We start from the raw sequence: 16,794 nt of genomic DNA on the forward strand, positions 1-16,794 counted from the left end.
AAATAGACTGCAAAAAAACCAAATAAGCCCTAAAAACGCACAGAGTAGACAGATATTTTTCAAATGAAAAGGGGTGTGGCAGAGAGGCTGGTTTAGGGCTGCTAACATTTTAAACAGGAGCACGATCTGAAAACCTCAGCAGGTGATAATGCCCATCTCCATGCCATAAAAACCTCCTACTGATTTCTTTAATTCTGTTAAAGGCAAAAGAGCTGGCCAGACTGGATTTCTTTTAGTCAGTTGGCAACCTTGCAGATGCCACACACAAACAACACAATTTGCATGCAATGATAATTACCACTCAAACCCCTAAATGTTTATTGCGGCTCCATTTCACCCATAAAAGTGAGCTGGAATTGGTGGGAAGAAATCTATATTTTTTTTTACCACTTTGAAACCGTACTGGGCCAGTGCAATGTTATTTAAAGGATGTTAAAAGGCAAGCAATCCATGCTAGTTCTATTAAGAGTACATGCTGTAAGTCTTAGAGTCCAAGAGTTTACCTGACATTAGAGATCAGCTCCGTCGTCTTTTTTGACAGGTGTGGAATAAGCTGGACTTTACCTTTTGCCTTTCCCAGTGTTTCAAAGACGGTCTCTATCCCAGGTGGGTGCATCAAGTCAGCCTGGAAATGTATATGCTGGGGTTTTTTCTGAGAAATTCTGGGTCAGCTTTCTTGTCCAATTGACCTTATCCAAGCAGTCTAGGCAGCAAGGAATACAGAGAGGTAATTTGAAGGTCTCTGATCTTATGTCCTTCTCCTGCAAACGTTAAGGTCAGCTCTCCTACAGGTAGGAAGTAAAAAGCAAGACGTGATTATGCATTGGCTGGATGCCAGCAATTGAGCCTGGACACAGGTGGAAACTCATTATCATGCTAAGGCCACATTCACACCATACATTTAAAGCGGTATGATACCATTTTAAATAGTCATAGCTTTCCCACAAAGAATTATGGGTGCTGAAGAAGAAGAAGAAGAAGAAGAAGAAGAAGGGGGGGGTTGGATTTGTTATCCCGCCTTTCACTCCCTTTAAGGAGTCTCAAGGCGGCTAACATTCTCCTTTCCCTTCCTCCCTCACAACAAACACTCTGTGAGGTGAGTGGGGCTGAGAGACTTCAGAGAAGTGTGACTAGCCCAAGGTCACCCAGCAGTTGCATGTGGAGGAGCGGGGCCGCGAACCCAGTTCACCAGATTATGAGTCCACACCTCTTAACCACTACACCACACTGGCTCTCTGTAGTTTGTTAAGGGTGCTAAGAGTTGTTAGGAAACTCCTATTCCCCTTGCATAGCTACAGTTTCCAGATTCACTTAAGAATCCATTCCTCTTCACAGGGAACTCTAGGCATTCGTGATTATTCCCATTTCACCTTCGGCAGCAGAACAGGATTCACTGCCCCTGTGGCAGAGGGACACTACTGAATCCAATGCCTCCCCAGCCAAGAAGGGGGAAGAGGTTGGGCTGCTCAGTTCTTCTCTTAATTTTTTTTCTGGAAGAGATCTCAAAGTCTCAGACCACAGCACCATTATGACCTCAATAGGTGCTTCTCCCCCTTTGGCAGGGCAGCAGTGGTGATGGACCCAAACTTTTTGGCACTCCACCCATCTAACTTACTTAGGCACTACCATACAAATTCAGCAGTATTTTAAATGCTGAAAGATCAGAACCAGGGCAGCAAGGAACACAAAGTAAAATGAAATCAAATGAAATGTGACAAGAGTGCTGGTCTGGATGCACCATGGCTTGGAATAATTCCCAAGATGCTGTTGACCCTTAGGCTAGTTTCCTGTTGGTCTCTCAAGCTTTCGGGAACAGCTGTTCCAAGAAGACTGCTGAAAATGACTTTGACAGCTCATTGGGGAATCTATAAAGCATCCTTTGAGACAACTAATTTTTTTTATATAAAAACAGAAGAATGGTACTGTTCAATATAATACACAGGAAATGCAACCCAATTGGAGCATGAGCTATTCAGAATTTCTCTTGACCCACAGTGCCTCTCTGCTAGTCCTGCCTGGGATGGTGAAGTCGTTTGAAATCCAAAGAGAGATGTGAGAGACAAATACATTTCACATAAACCAAAGTCCTAGAGAGGTGCATAGTGATACTCAGTTGTGGCCAACACTACTGTTCTTCTTGTGCAGTGGATGTCTGCTTGCTCTCTTCTCCCTGGCAACCTCTCTGTGCACCCTCAAAATCTGTTCCAGAAGATTGGGGGACTTTGCTTGCACAGCATTAGACCCAACCCATTAATCCACCCTCCACCCCACCAACCACCAATGCTTGAGCATAGGTTTTGTGAAGGGTCCTGAACCCTGAGTGTATGTAGTCCAAAAAGGAAGCTTTTAAAAGATACAAACTTAACCAAAACATTACATGGAATCTGCCCCATCTTCTGCCAACATAGGTCTCAAGAGGCTATGATATTATATACCAAAACCGGTTTTGTTTTGTTTTTTGCAATAGTTTAAGAACTGCAGCCATATGGTGCATTGTGGAAAGTTTTCCATGCTTGGAGGTGCTCGCATGTCAGGAGCAAAGTCCTGTACTCAAGTTAAGTGTTACTGTATTATCGTGCTGTGTTATTAACTCTGACTAAGCAAAGGAGCATATCCAGTAGCAGAGCTTCCGCTTATCACATGTGGTTGCTGTTGTGCGTCACATGAAGTCACCATTCCCTGGATTTATTCCAGAAGGATACATACAAGCGGCTAAGTATAAACAGAACTGGTGCTGCTCTTCTTTGCCACCCATAGCATTTGGCCTTGAAACAATGAATGAATTGATTAACAGAGAATGGGAAACCTGTGGCCCTCCAGGTCTGTCTGGACTCCAGTTCCCATCAGCCTCAGCCAGCAGGACCAACGGTCAAGAATGATGGTAGTTGTGGTGCAGCAACATCTGTTCCCTATTCCTGCTTTAAAAGGAATGGTTGACAAGTGTAGCAAGAGCAGTATTTATGCACGCCTCAGATGTTCAACCTTGAAATCTTGTTGTGGTCTCGTTTTGTCCGAGTGTACAGTACTGTGAGCAATTCATAGCTAAGAGCTGCTGCTGCTGTGGGAACCGAAGCATCAGAAATCTTCAGCTAATTGCTGTCTTATGCTTGGACAAATGTCAGCCTTGTATGCACTGTTTTCCTCTTCTCCTTTTACTAAGAATCCCTGTGGTCCACTGATATGTCTTAAATGTGCAAAGTAAGGGTGCGCCTTCAGGATCCCTTAGCAGCTGAGGCGTAACTAAATGTGCTAAGTGACCTTGAGCATTCGCTCTTGTGTAAGAACACAAGATGTGTCTTGCTGAATTAGACTATGGTTGATCCTTCTAGTCCAACATTGTTTCCAGGAATCCTAGCAACTAGGAAGCTGTAGGAAGCTCAACAGAAATTGGTCACTGTTTCACCAGCCTACCTCCCCCCCCCCCCAGAAATGGCAGAATGGAGGAGGAAAGAGGGGCAGGAGGGAACAGGAGGACAAACATGTGTCAACCAAAGGGAGCCGGTATGGTGTAGCACAGTGATTTTTCTTTCTTTTCCTTCCTTTGGCAGAGGGACACCAATGCCATGGCTCTTGTTAGCGCAATAAAAGTTTATGAATGGTGAGTAACAACAGGCTTGAGACAGTGGTGGTGGGAGAAAGAGCTGTGTTCAAATCCTAACTCAGCCATGAATCTGAAAGGTGACTTGGGTCAGTTTTTGTTTCTCTATTTAGCATGCTGTTTGGCAGTGGAATGGACTGCCTTAGAAGGTGGTGGACTCTCTTTCACTGGAGATTTTCAAATAGAGGTTGGGTTGCCATATGTCAGGGATTCTTTAGCTATGGTTCCTGCATTGCTGGGGGTTGGACTAGATGACCCTTAGGGTACTTTACAACTCTACAATCCTATGATTTTATGCTACAGGCATAGGGACCCAGCGTGGCTATTGAGGTGCTCAGTAAGTGTACAACCCACATACATAATAGCTGAGCTGTGCAAATCAGCAAATGCACATTATTTCATAAACACTTGGACACGTGCAGAGACAGCTTGTACCTGCATTCAGTGGAACTTGTGAACAAGCCTATTAAGCCCTGCTTTACCAAGGACAGTCATCTATTTGAAGCGCCATCTGTTCCCAGTTCAGTTCAGAGATAAAGAACCATAAGTAGAGAACACACACTACATTATATTTCTAAAATAATTACAAGGATGGAGTCTGGGCAGTTGATGGAGATAGAGACTAGGTTTGCCATGCTCTATGCCCAGACAGCTCCCATTTGTTATTCTGGTATCAAGACAGTTCTCAGGGTAGTAAAATACTTAATCAACAGGAGCTAGCTGTAAATTATCCTACCTGCACATTTTGTCCTCTGTGCTGATAAACCACAGCGCATGAGACGTGGCAGCAACTGTGGGAGTCCCCATTTGCCATGCCTTCTTCCCTCTTGAGATCAACTTCAAGTCAAAAGAAGAACTAGGCTGCTTAATAATTAAACACAGAAATTAAATATTAAGCAGCCAAGATCGTTTCAATGCTGACGGAACTCCAGAGACAAAAGGCCAAAATTACAGCTTTGTATGCCTAATATAATTTGGCCCATCCTCACAATTGATCTAAGGCCTGCTTGCACATTTTTATTTTATTGTTTTTAGATCCCACCTTTTCTTTCAAGGAGCTCAGGGTTCCTCATTTCATCCCCACAACAAACCTGTGAGGTAGGCTAGGTTGAGAGGTAGTGACTGGCTCAAGGTCAAGTAAGGATTTGAACCCTGGTCTCCCAGGCCCTAGTCCAACGCTCTAGCCATTGTACCCCATTAGCAATAGGGGTGAGAACCCTGTGGACGCCATGCTCTATCTATGTATCATTTACCAGCATTGAATATATTTTGACTGGACAACACCCCTAGATGTGTGTTGTTGAGAATGGATAAATGAATAAATTTGGGCTGGGTCCAGTGGTTTGGAGAATGCCTCCTTTCAGTGCCCTTGGCTGCTGCCAGCACTGTTATCTATTATCATCATGTTTACTCTCTCTTTTTGTACATGAAAGGCGGGGAGATCAAATGGTGGCGTGCAATAAGCAACACAGGTCAGCAGCGGGGTAGGGGAACCTCATGCATCATCTGCTCCATCAACTTACTTTGCAATCAGGGTCAGATGCTTAGCCTGGAGGTCCAAATCAGTCACATCCAAACAAGGCCCACAGCTTAAACCATGCACATAGACCACTGGTGCATACTTCTACACAAAGGGTAACACATAGACTCTCACGGGCCCCTGAATAGAAATGCACGAGCTGTTAACACTAAAAATGAATTGCCGTGCATGGATTCATATATTTGGGTTCCTTGCAGTTTGGAGATACTGGATGCTGCCTCCTGTACCCGCCGCTGTTAAGGATGGGTAGATGAGTCAATGTCACTTTCTCTCAAGTTTCTTATTTGTCTGCTTTTAAAGTTCCATTCCCCTCATTTCCACCTCAGTTTGCAATTTAAAAACAAAACAAGTCATTGTGAAAATTCAGCAGCATTTCAGAGTGCATGTCTTTAAAAAAAAACACCCACATCTCTGAAAGAAATTTTGCCTAGTATATGCATTTTTGCAACGCAATTTCCCCTTATATAATGGATTTCTGCATGCTATTTCCACTAATATATGCATTTTCATACAAATGACTTGGCCGGAGAATTGCATTGCAAAATTCAGAGAATTTCAATGGACGGCTGTGTTTAAGTTGGTGTATTGTTTCAGAAAGTATGGATTAGGTAGGTTCCCCTTTAAATGCAAGCTAAATTGAATTTCACCTTCATCCCTAACCTCAATGCAACGATCTTCCTTGCAGTTGTCATGATTATCTATTGCCCTCATGTTTGCTTTTTTTGAACATGCAATGAGCAATAGGGGTCAGCATCAGGGAAGGGTGTACAGAACACCATGCAGTTCTCCATCATCAGCTTAATTTGTTATCAGGTGTTGCTTCCAGACTGTCACTAATTTCAGGTAGTCAAAACAAAAAAAATTCCTTCCAGTAGCACCTTAAAGACCAACTAAGTCAGTTCTTGGTATGAGCTTTCGTGTGCTTGGTATGAGCTTTCGTGTGCATGCACACTTCTTCAGATACCACGAAAGCTCATACCAAGCACACGAAAGCTCATACCAAGAACTGACTTAGTTGGTCTTTAAGGTCTACTGGAAGGAATTTTTTTTGTTTTGACTATGGCAGACCAACACGGCTACCTATCTGTAATTTCAGGTAGGATTCAGTCGCAAAGCAGAAAATTCAGGTTTGTGCAGTTAAAGCTGATTTGGAGCTCTTGTGCAACAAACCTGCTTCCTGCCCAAAACTGGACTTATGCAATAGGAAAAGGGGTGGGGAAATGCACTAAAAAGTGTGGGATAGCATTTGCTTGACCCAACATCATCAAAACTTCCCACAAACAAATCAGAATGAATGCTCATTGAACAGCTGACATCATCTAACCTAATGTTTGGGCAACAGAATGTACCTCAAATTAATGGAAGAATAACTGAAGGAGACTCTGCAGAGGCTAAACATTTTTCATTTTCATTTTCTGAGTAATTTTAAAAATTATTATGAAATGAACAGTTTCCTCCTTTTTCTTATTGATAGTTTTACTATGTGGCCCACTCCAGAGAAGCAATCTCTTCCTTTCCACAGTCTAGTTCCCAGAGAAATAACAATAAGTGAAGAGAGATTTCCTCAGTTCTCATGCCCCAGATGTTCTCAAACATGCTACTAAGGAAGCCTTTGCCCACCTAGTGATGTTCAGGTGTTCTGGACTACATCAGCCCCAGACAGCACAGCGATCATTGGTCTGAATTACAGTATGATCTGGAAGCCCTGCTTTGCTCTTGCATGGTCTGCCTATATCACTGACTACCTGAAACCATGGGGTCTGTTCTTCCTAATGATCCTGCAACTCCTCCTTCACACAACCACAAACACACACAGAGAAAAGTTGCACCCTTCATCTGTAATACCCAAGCAAGAGTTTCAGGAGCATAGAATGGAGAAGCCTGTTGCCCACAAAACCTCAAACCCAGTGCGGAAGGATACAGTTGTCCTACTTCAACTGCCTATTAAGGCATAGCACTCTTTTTGAGCCAGGATTTATGCTTGCACGATGGATCCTGTCTCCCCTCTCCTCCCCTCATTCCTCCTAAATCTGTTCTGGGTCATCCCCCCCCCAAACAATCCCCCTGAGCAGATCTGGGGAGGACACAGGGAGAAGGGGGGGGGAGGCCTGTTCCAGAATTATAAATCCTTGCACTGATGGGGCTGTTACTTAACACTATGTTGGATACGAGCCCAGGTCTTTGGGGCAGAAGTTCAGGGCTTCAGCTCAACAGAATGAGCAGCAGAGCACCAAACACAGCAGAGCTGTCTTACCATTGCAAATGAAATCATATACAGGTTAGCATCTAAAGACAAGCGCCCCAGAAGACCACAACACCTGGAGTTTAATATTGCCTAACTGTCCCACTGCCCGAGCAGATCCATCCACCTATACTCTGCATGGTTTTAGGATCAGTTTATTCACGAAGCACTTCCTTGGTGAGTCTTCAGAAATACCTGAGTAAGTCTGCAGATCCAAAGTTTGCTTATTCAGGGATGGAATTCGAGAAGGCAGGGGTCTCAAGGCCTCTCAGGAAGCTGAAGAATGCCAACCTGTAACTACAGTAGTCCTGCTTGCAAGACTCCTTCTCCCCGGCTCTGACTGTTGTTTTCGTTCTTATGAATTAGCATGAAGGTCGCAAGTATACTTTCGAGGAGTGGCTTATGCCGGGAAGTAAATTATTACCCTGCTATTGGCTTGGAGGGGTGGAAATGCTGCTGGTGGTGTTGGTGGAGGAGAGCAGCTTTTCTCACCGGAAGATTAGAGGCCAGCTCAGCCCCTCAGATGAAAATGAAAACTGCTTAAACAAAGTGCACCGTTGTCTGGAAGCGAGTCACATGCTGGGGCCAAACGGAGGTAATTAAAGCTTGCAGTTGCTTTTTAAATGCCGGCAGCAGTGACAGTTTGGGAACTGTGAGTGCTACTTCACCCTGAATACCTTTGACTGTGCCAGCCATGTCTATGATCTCAGGAGTTCCACCATTAGCCACGCACCATAACCCAACCAGATTTTTATGTAGTGTGGCTCCTCTTTGTGTTCCATGCACCGTACAGCTCTCTTTTTGGTCACCTCCTGATGCTTCCATTTCCTCAGGCTTGTTTTTCACATTACACTGAACACAGGGACAAGCCATTTCTGCGCCATGCACAAGCGTTTGCGTGAAGGAATGAGCACTTGTTGATTTGCGCAGCTCAGCTATTGTATATACTGACTGTGCACTTGTTGAACATTGAGCACGAATAACTGTATGAGTGTGCAGCTGAACTATTGTGTGCACAAGTACACAGACTGTGCATTTGTTGAACGTAATGTACGAGCACCACTCTTGCTAAATGTACATCCTCTGTGAGCATCATATAACGGGTATTCTGCAGAAACTGGGCTACCACAATCCTCACAGTTTAGCTGCTATTAATGCTCTTTGACTTCAACCTTCCCATATGTGTGTTTGGTTATCTGGCCTCCTCCAGACAGCCTCCTCATTGAGCATTCATCCTGATCTGCTTACACAAAGCTGACCCAGAGGTTATATTATTTCTGATCTTTATTTGACCATTCATTTTAATGTGTTTGCAGAGAGGTTATACAACAATGAACATTCCTCCTGATATGCCATGCTTTTTTCAGAGCACTTCCTTGTAACTTTCCTAACAACAAGAAGTTAATTTCTTTTAAAAAACTGCCATAGAGCACTTCCATCCACTGATATATGCTTGAATCTTTCCTGCAAAATACTGACAGTCATAGATCAGATAAATCAACAAGCAGTTTGATCAAACCGCTTCTTGATTTATCTGATCTATGACATCATGTGGATAACACCCACCCGGAAATATCCTTAGAAGCTTGCTCAGTGTCCCATTCATCCCATTTAGCCAGTCCTGCCTTTCCAATGCCATTAAACTGTGCCTATTTACTTGGAAGTAAGCCCCACTGTCTTCACGTAAATCCCTTTGTAGCAAGGGTATTTAGAATTGCAGCCTAAGCCTCTCGGAATCTCAATCCTCCATTGCCTAATTTCCTTGATGCTTAAAAGAAGGAAGGATTGGTCTACCAAAAAAATATTATAAGCCTGTCACACAAACCCAGTCCCCGTATCATTTGGGAGCCTGAGCTGTGGATTATGGCAAGCCTCTTGTCCAGAAGGAATTGCCATTGTTTTTGTTTTCTGTAAGTGGCTAACTGTAAGCCTGCCTGTCTTACCAGACAAGTCTGAGTATGTTGACTCAGAAGAAATGGTGCAATCCTCACCACACTTTCCTGGGAGTACGTCCTAAATTGTGTTTTAATTTATAACTTTACTTCTTTAGAGTGGTGTTTTAAAAGGTGGCCAACATCAGCACCATTTACTTCCTCCTCCCCAGCCTTGTCTCCTAAACCAACCTTTCTTCAATTTCATTGGACACTATGCATTTCCTATTTCAGGATGTAAAGAGCTCATTATCTCCTGATGTTCTTTTTTAAAAAATATTTTTCATAGGTACATCTATCCCCTTCTTTTATGTGTGGCAGGACATCACATGACTGACACCAGATTGCCATCAATGCAATAATTGGACTAATTAAAATAATAAAAGCAGGGGTTTTTTTTTTAAAAAAAAATGTCTGGAAAGGCCAGATAAATAACAGCAGAGAACATTCACCACAAGAACACACATCTAGTCATCAAATCCAGCTCACTTTTCTCAATAAAAAAACAGCATACCTGGCCATTGCCTGTAGCCATGGGCACAAGCACTTCCAAAATGGCGGCTTGTGTCCTTGCATATATTGTTAAGCAACTCAGATCAGTCGCTAGCCACAGATACAAGCAAGGGTTAACAAGTGGAATCTTTTATTATCTTGCTCTGTTGTCTCGCCTTAGTGAAAACAGAGACTGCCCTTTTTCTCATAGCTGCTACAAGTTCACATAAACAGTTCTTAATATCAGAAACAAAGAGAAGGGAGGTTTTCTCAAGACTAGCCAGAGCAGGCTATGTCGCACACAACTGGCGTGTGAAAACATGGTTTTGTGTTTAGGACAACAGCAGGGGTATCAGCTCTTATGAGCAGAACCATCATCACTGCTTAATTACTATAATTACATCGGTATACCTACTTCCTTCCAAGAAGCTTGTGGTGGTGTCCATTTATCCCTTGGCACCCCCATTATCCTTGCAACCCCCCTGTGAGGTAGATTTGGCAGAGAGATGGTGGGGGACCCAAGAGAAGTTTGTGTTTGAGCAAAGCTCTGAATCTGGTTGAAGTCTAAGGTGTCATACTACATTGGCTCTAGTGACTAGAATTCTGGGTCAGTAAACTGAGTTCAGCATACTGATGCAGGCATTTCATGCTCTTTTTTTAACAGCTAGCTACAGATGACTGGAGGGACACGGGTGGCGCTGTGGGTTAAACCACAGAGCCTAGGACTTGCCAATCAGAAGGTCGGTGGGTTCGAATCCCCGTGACGGGATGAGCTCCCGTTGCTCGGTCCCTACTCCTGCCAACCTAGCAGTTCAAAAGCACGTCAAAGTGCAAGTAGATAAATAGGTACCGCTCCGGCAGGAAGGTAAACGGCGTTTCCGTGTGCTGCTCTGGTTCGCCAGAAGCTGCTTAATCATGCTGGCCACATGACCCGGAAGCAGTACGCCGGCTCCCTCAGCCAATAAAGCGAGATGAGCGCCGCAACCCCAGAGTTGGCCACGACTGGACCTAATGGTCAGGGGTCCCTTTACCTTTACAGATGACCAGAGGAGGATGTGCAAGGAACTGGAAAGAGGGACAAAGGAGTCGTATTAACTTGGTGGCGATGTGAAGAAGTTAGGTACTTTTACAGAAGAAAATGATGAGCGCAAGGTGTGCACAGAGAAAATATCCAGGTTTTGTGCATCCACTATCTATTTCAGAGGGTATGTCTGCTTGTAAAAAGATTACACCAGGCTTAGACAAACTCTGCTCTCCAGATGTTTTGGGACTACAACTCCCATCATCCGTAGCCAACAGGACCAGTGGTCAGGGATGATGGGAATTGTAGTCCCAAAACATCTGGAGGGCCAAATTTGCCTATGCCTGGATTACACTAACAGTAGGCAGCAATTGCCTCCTGGTTCTTGCTTACGTCTATTTATATTTAGAGGAAAGCATAGTAGTCACACTCTATAGCATAGATATGAGTGGTGAAGTATAGTGCAATTATAAGCTGACAGAATATATTGACACATTCGGATTTCCATAGGCCTCCAAATGTTTCTAAGAGCAGGCGCAGAAGCATTTTCAAAGATTTTGGGGGGGGGGGGATCCATTACAAAAGGAGACACAGAGAAGATTACCACAGCTGCTTTGGCAGTTGAAGTTCATCTCACAATATTTCCATCCCTAGGTGTAACCCATGCAATCTTCCAAGTACCTCCATTGTAGATGTTACATTGCTCACACAAGGCCACTTGTGTGAATTATGGTGATTCGATGGTGTTTATGTAACTGTATGTTTAAAACATTCCCACCAACCAAACAGTGCAAAGAATAATAAAGGATAAAAAAAAACACAAGGGAGAAATATCAGACTGGGATGCCTCCCCCTTGCATTAGTTTTACTCATGGGAAAGCGCTTCAACTTGCAGTTAGCTAAAAAGAATCTTTATTGAGATGCCTCCTGAGACTCCGTAGGGAAACTGAGGGACTGCCAACTTATGACTGTTACCGCTTCTTTCCCTGCCAGCTGGAAGGTTGAGGGGCCCCCAAGGCTTCCCTTACCACCTCAACACTCAAGAGATTGGTACACTGGTTATGAACCTATTGTGTCCTAAGGAGGTAGAAGTAGCAGAACCACTGGACATGTTACTTTCCTAGCCCCATAGCCTTGAGAAAGGTCCCGGACCTACGGGACCGCCTCTCCTGGTATGTCCCACAGAGAAACTTACGGTCTTCAAATAAAAACATCTTGAAGGTCCCAGGCCACAGAGAGGTTAGGCTGGCCTCAACTAGAGCCAGGGCTTTTTCGGCTGTGGCTCCGATCTGGTGGAATGCTCTGTCACAAGAGACTAGGGCCCTGTGGGACTTGACATCTTTCCGCAGGGCCTGCAAGACAGAGCTGTTCCACCAGGCCTTTGGCCAGGGCACAGCCTGACTCCCTCCCTCGACAATCTTCGCGGAGCTCTGGCCCAATGGTTGCCAGTGGCTTGATTTGAATTTTATAATGAATGATTTTAGAGTGTTGTTTGTGTTGTACTTTTGTACTGTTTTATTGTTGTTAGCCGCCCTGAGCCCGGCTTTGGCTGGGGAGGGCGGGATATAAATAAAATTTATTATTATTATTATCATCATCATCATTATTATTATCATTATTATTATTATTATTGGGTTGCCATAGAAGCTGGGGAGACCCTATTATCAACCAGCCCAGCACACTGGGATCAGACTGAATTGTAAGGCTTATGGCCAATGTAGCACCAAGTACCGGTCCCACCAGTGCAGGGATTTACACTTGTGCAACAGGAATTTCCCCCCTTCTCCTTCTCCATGTGTGTGCCTGACACCCTCCCCCAAATCTTCTCTGGAGAGGTAAATCCCCAGAACAGATTTAGGGTTAAGAAAGGGGGGGAAGTTTTGTTGCATGAGGGTAAATCCTTGCACTGATGGGAGGGTTACTTATTGCTAAACTGGATATATGCCTCTGGTGAAGACCCCAACATGGAGAAAGGCATGGTGGACATCATTAAGGACATGCTATTACGCTTGTATTTTGTTGAGGTTCTGGCCTGTATTACTTGAAGGAAGTGAGTGTATCATGTGACAAAGTCTCAATAGAGTTAATACACTCAGGTGTATGTCGTCAGCAGTTTGGGCTCATGGTGGGCATATTCCCCCATTCAATGTGCCATTTCCCCATGATAAGCACTCTCACACACGCCTTTAAAAACGCAATGAATTCCAGGTTTTGTTTACTTTGAATATTCATTTCAACTTTATTTTACATACATCATCATAACCATTATTAAATGATTCATAATAAAATCCCTGAAAACAACAAAAACATCAACTCTATATCATTTGTATAATTCCATAATTCACATTTATTGTTATTGTAAAACACTGACGAAACATATCACATCTTGCTTTTTTTTTTTATATTAACCTTCTGTATACTCAGGACACAAAGTTCCAGAATAGCTGCACTGGATACAATTATAGTATTTCCATCATGAAAACACAAAGGTGCAAATATCAAAAGACAAATTAAACAAGTGCAAATGAATGAAAGTGCAAAAAGCTTCGGTTCCATGAAAATGCTTCTTCTGAAAACTCTGCCTCTGCCCTCTGCGAAAGCTGGTCCCTAAAACAAAGGGCATTTGGGCAGGATTTGTCACACCTACCTGACTTTTCCCTCCCTCCCCATTTAGGGTGAACCCAGCAGTCCCAGGGACCATGGGGAAAGGAAGAAGAAAAGATGGAGATTGATCAAGGGTTTTTGAAGACTTCCTGTCTTCCATTGCACTCAAGCCCCAAATAAGCCCTAAACAGTAAACCTGCCTTATCATTTTGATTTGGACTTCTGCATTTCAAAAGTGCTTTGAAGTTGATGTCGAAACTGGATTTCTGAGGTGGGAATAATCAAGGGTAATCAAGGGTGCAGAGGAAGGAATGCACATTCCTGTTCTGGCTGAGACTCAGCAACAGGAACATCCATCTTTGAGCAACATTATGTCATTTCTGCAGCGTGAAAGGAATCCTTAGCTGGCCCACACATCTGCAATGAGTACCGGATCTCCTGATAAAAGAGTTCCTAAAGGAGTATGAGTCTTGGGCTAGCAGTTAAGAAGGCCTTTTAAAGTGAAGAGTTTTCTAGGCAGTAAATTCACATTTGTTCCACGCAGCCTACCCAGATTTCAAGCTAACACAACGACATTTTCTGAGCAATCAAACCAAACTATTTTGTAGCGAAGAAGAAAATGCATCCCCCCCCCCAGATAATACACTCACTGCTAGAGGTCCTGATCCACTTAGGGAGAAATTCATGTGCAGCTGCACAAGGAACTGTGCAAGCAAAAGTTCTCTTGCCTTTTTTTTGCTTGCTAGCCTGATACTGCAGTGAGGGCTGCTCATGAATAAACCCAATCAGTAACTGAACTATAGCACCAACCAGCTTGCGGCAGTAAACATGGCACCTGTCAAATCCTGCACTACAACTCACATCATCCCTTATCATTGGGCAATGCTGTCTGGGGTGATGGGAGTTGTAGTCCAACAATAGGTAACTGTTTGCTGCATATATACATGACTGGATTGTGGCAATTGTGAGCAATGATACTGCTTGCGACTGGGGATAGCTTGCATCTTAATTACAGATGATAACTCTCACACACCCCTCCTGCCATACACACTAGCCTTCACCATATTGTGAACTGATTCTTTATAATGTAATGTGTTTTTAACAAAAATAAAAATGAAAAACCTTTAGAGGTTACGCGGTCCCTGCTCTATACCCCTCTACGGTACAACTCAGCCATGATTCAGTGTAAGATTAGGTGTGCTTCAACCCATGGATTTTCACGGGTTAAGAAGCTAGTGTTCCCAACACAAGAATCCCGCTGCAAACAAGTAATTCCAATGTCTTTCCCCCAGATTTTCTGGCTTGATCTTTTATGAAATCTGATGTCCCATATCACAGAGTGACTCCAGAATTAGGGTCAGGGTTTTACTGATTCCCATCAGTTCTTAACAAGAACAAGGATCTAAATCTCTTAATGGGCTACATAAATCATTCCATAAATAGCAATGCAAAGAATAATTAGAAGAACTCTTTGTGCAGCACCCTTGTGAAGTCATTGTAACCTTTACTCTGTATAAGCATCACTCAGTATATTGCCATTAGCAAATCTGGGGGGAGGGGGGGAGTGCTCCTCGGCCCCTGGGATTGGTGCCTGGCTGATTGTCTTGCTTGGTCTTAGAAGAAATGACCTCAAGCCTACTAAGGAGGAATTGACTAGGATACAAGTACAGAACCTGAGGACTGATGGGAGTATTCTGCTCAGGAGACATTTTAGCTGCCATTAGCTCCCCGCAAAAAGGAGCCATTATTTAGATGCTTGAGACAAAATAACTCCTATGGTGTTTCAGCTAATACATAATTCTACTGACAACAGTAGTGCCAAAGCGGGAAATGGCCTACTGAGGTGAGGTTCTGAGAACCAGTCTGGTGCTTCTCTTAGTTCTCCAGTATTCCTAAACATAAGGAAAACAACAGCGGTAAATGGAACTGGACATACAAGCAGTATAAAATGGGCTGCCTTATATATTGCAAGATCTATCTAGGGTTCTGCCATCTGTTCAGATTGGCAGAAGCTCTCTAGGGCCTCTGGCCGAGGTCTTCATCAGCCCTGCCACTTGGTGGTGCCAAAGGTTTCAAGACAGAATCTGGTGAGGCCCAGGCTGCCTCCTCTCTGACACTCGCTGCCTTTCTGAGCAAATGTTTAGCAGCAACATGTGCAGAAATAGCAATGAGAAAACACATACCCTCCCTCACATACATGCACACATATAAGATCGGGGTTTAACTTTGGTTTCTTTACACCAGGGGAAGCCAATATGATGTCCTCCAGATGTTCTGGACTCCAGCTCCCATCTTCCCTGATGGTTGGCCATGCTGTCTAGGACTGATGGGAGTTTGAGTCCAAAACATCTGGAGGCCATCATATGGGCTACCCCTGCTTTACACCAAATATAAGGTTCCAACCATATTATAGAAGGAAATATCCCTTAGCCATCTGTGCAATTACCTCAGAAGGACAAGAAGTATAAGGTTGCACACCTACGGCAGTAGATGAATGGGAATGGGTGGTGAGGGCTGGAGTTACTTAAAAGTGTGCATATTCCTAACAACTAAAATAATTGTTTCTGTCTCCCACACATACATACATACACAAAAACACAAGCACACAATATTAGATCACGCATTTTACACACTTCCAATTGAGGATAATTTTCTTCTCTGGAGGAACTTGGGGTCAATGGGAACAGTGCACTATCTAGACTCCATTCCTGGTGCAAATCGAGTTCAGCTTGCTCAGTAGCCAGCATAACAGAGTGGGGAAGAGGGATTTGGTGTGAAATCTAGGCCAGATTATGTGCCCAAGTCCAAAAGCCTACATGAATAACCATTTGGCACCGAGGACCTCAAGGGGCCACAAGACCCATCAGAAAATTACATTTCACCTGAGCCAAACAACAGAGGCTCAAACCTTTGAAGAGGCAGAGAGGCAAACTGGCCCATCACTGTCTCAAAATGGCACAAAGGAAGCCATTTTCTTCATGGCTATAGTTCCAGTAGGACAATAGCAAAGATGGCCTCAACACCATTAAACACTTCCTGTTTCTTTCAAGTGGTCTTAACAGCACCCAAACACCTCTGCTTAGCAGAGTATGTCCCAAACCAGCCATATTCCTCATCTAGTTTCAAATTCCGAGACAAACGCCTTGCAACTCCCAGCAATCCATCCACTGAGTTGGCAAAGTCCCTGTCTCAAATACAAGAGGAATGTATACATAATTGGAAATTTAAAATTAATGTTAATAAGAACATTCATAATAAGAATGTTAATGATACAAAATCTTGCTTTGTAGGGTTGGTCCCTACAAATATGCTGACTGATCTTTATATAAGCAGCTAAAACAGCAAACTGGACATTTTTTATTTAAA

The 16,794-nt window shown here is 43.6% G+C and overlaps 1 protein-coding gene and 1 long non-coding RNA gene across 5 annotated transcripts in view; one reads left to right on the forward strand and one right to left on the reverse strand.

Moving 5' to 3' along the window:
• SGK2 (serum/glucocorticoid regulated kinase 2) overlaps positions 1-7,714 on the reverse strand; it is a 34,336-nt gene extending 26,622 nt beyond the window's left edge. The window contains exons 1-2 of one of the 4 annotated variants that reach the window (XM_081917114.1): positions 7,576-7,714; positions 565-703 (exon numbers count right to left, since the gene is read on the reverse strand). In XM_081917114.1, the coding sequence (XP_081773240.1) occupies positions 565-616 (52 nt within the window). In that variant the 5' untranslated portion in view covers positions 617-703; positions 7,576-7,714. Of the gene's footprint in view, positions 1-503; positions 526-564; positions 786-4,334; positions 4,354-7,575 lie in introns of those variants that run through there. The other 3 variants (XM_081917116.1, XM_081917115.1, XM_081917117.1) reach the window with 3 other exon arrangements.
• Positions 7,715-7,807: 93 nt separating this feature from the next.
• Positions 7,808-13,663, forward strand: LOC309373245. Its single transcript, XR_014169896.1, has 2 exons — positions 7,808-7,975; positions 13,499-13,663. It is a non-coding gene; the product is annotated as an uncharacterized lncRNA (long non-coding RNA).
• Positions 13,664-16,794: the final 3,131 nt, after the last annotated feature.

The sequence above is a fragment of the Podarcis melisellensis genome (genome assembly GCF_964234715.1).
Source record: "Podarcis melisellensis genome assembly, chromosome: 6".
Lineage (NCBI taxonomy): Eukaryota > Metazoa > Chordata > Lepidosauria > Squamata > Lacertidae > Podarcis > Podarcis melisellensis.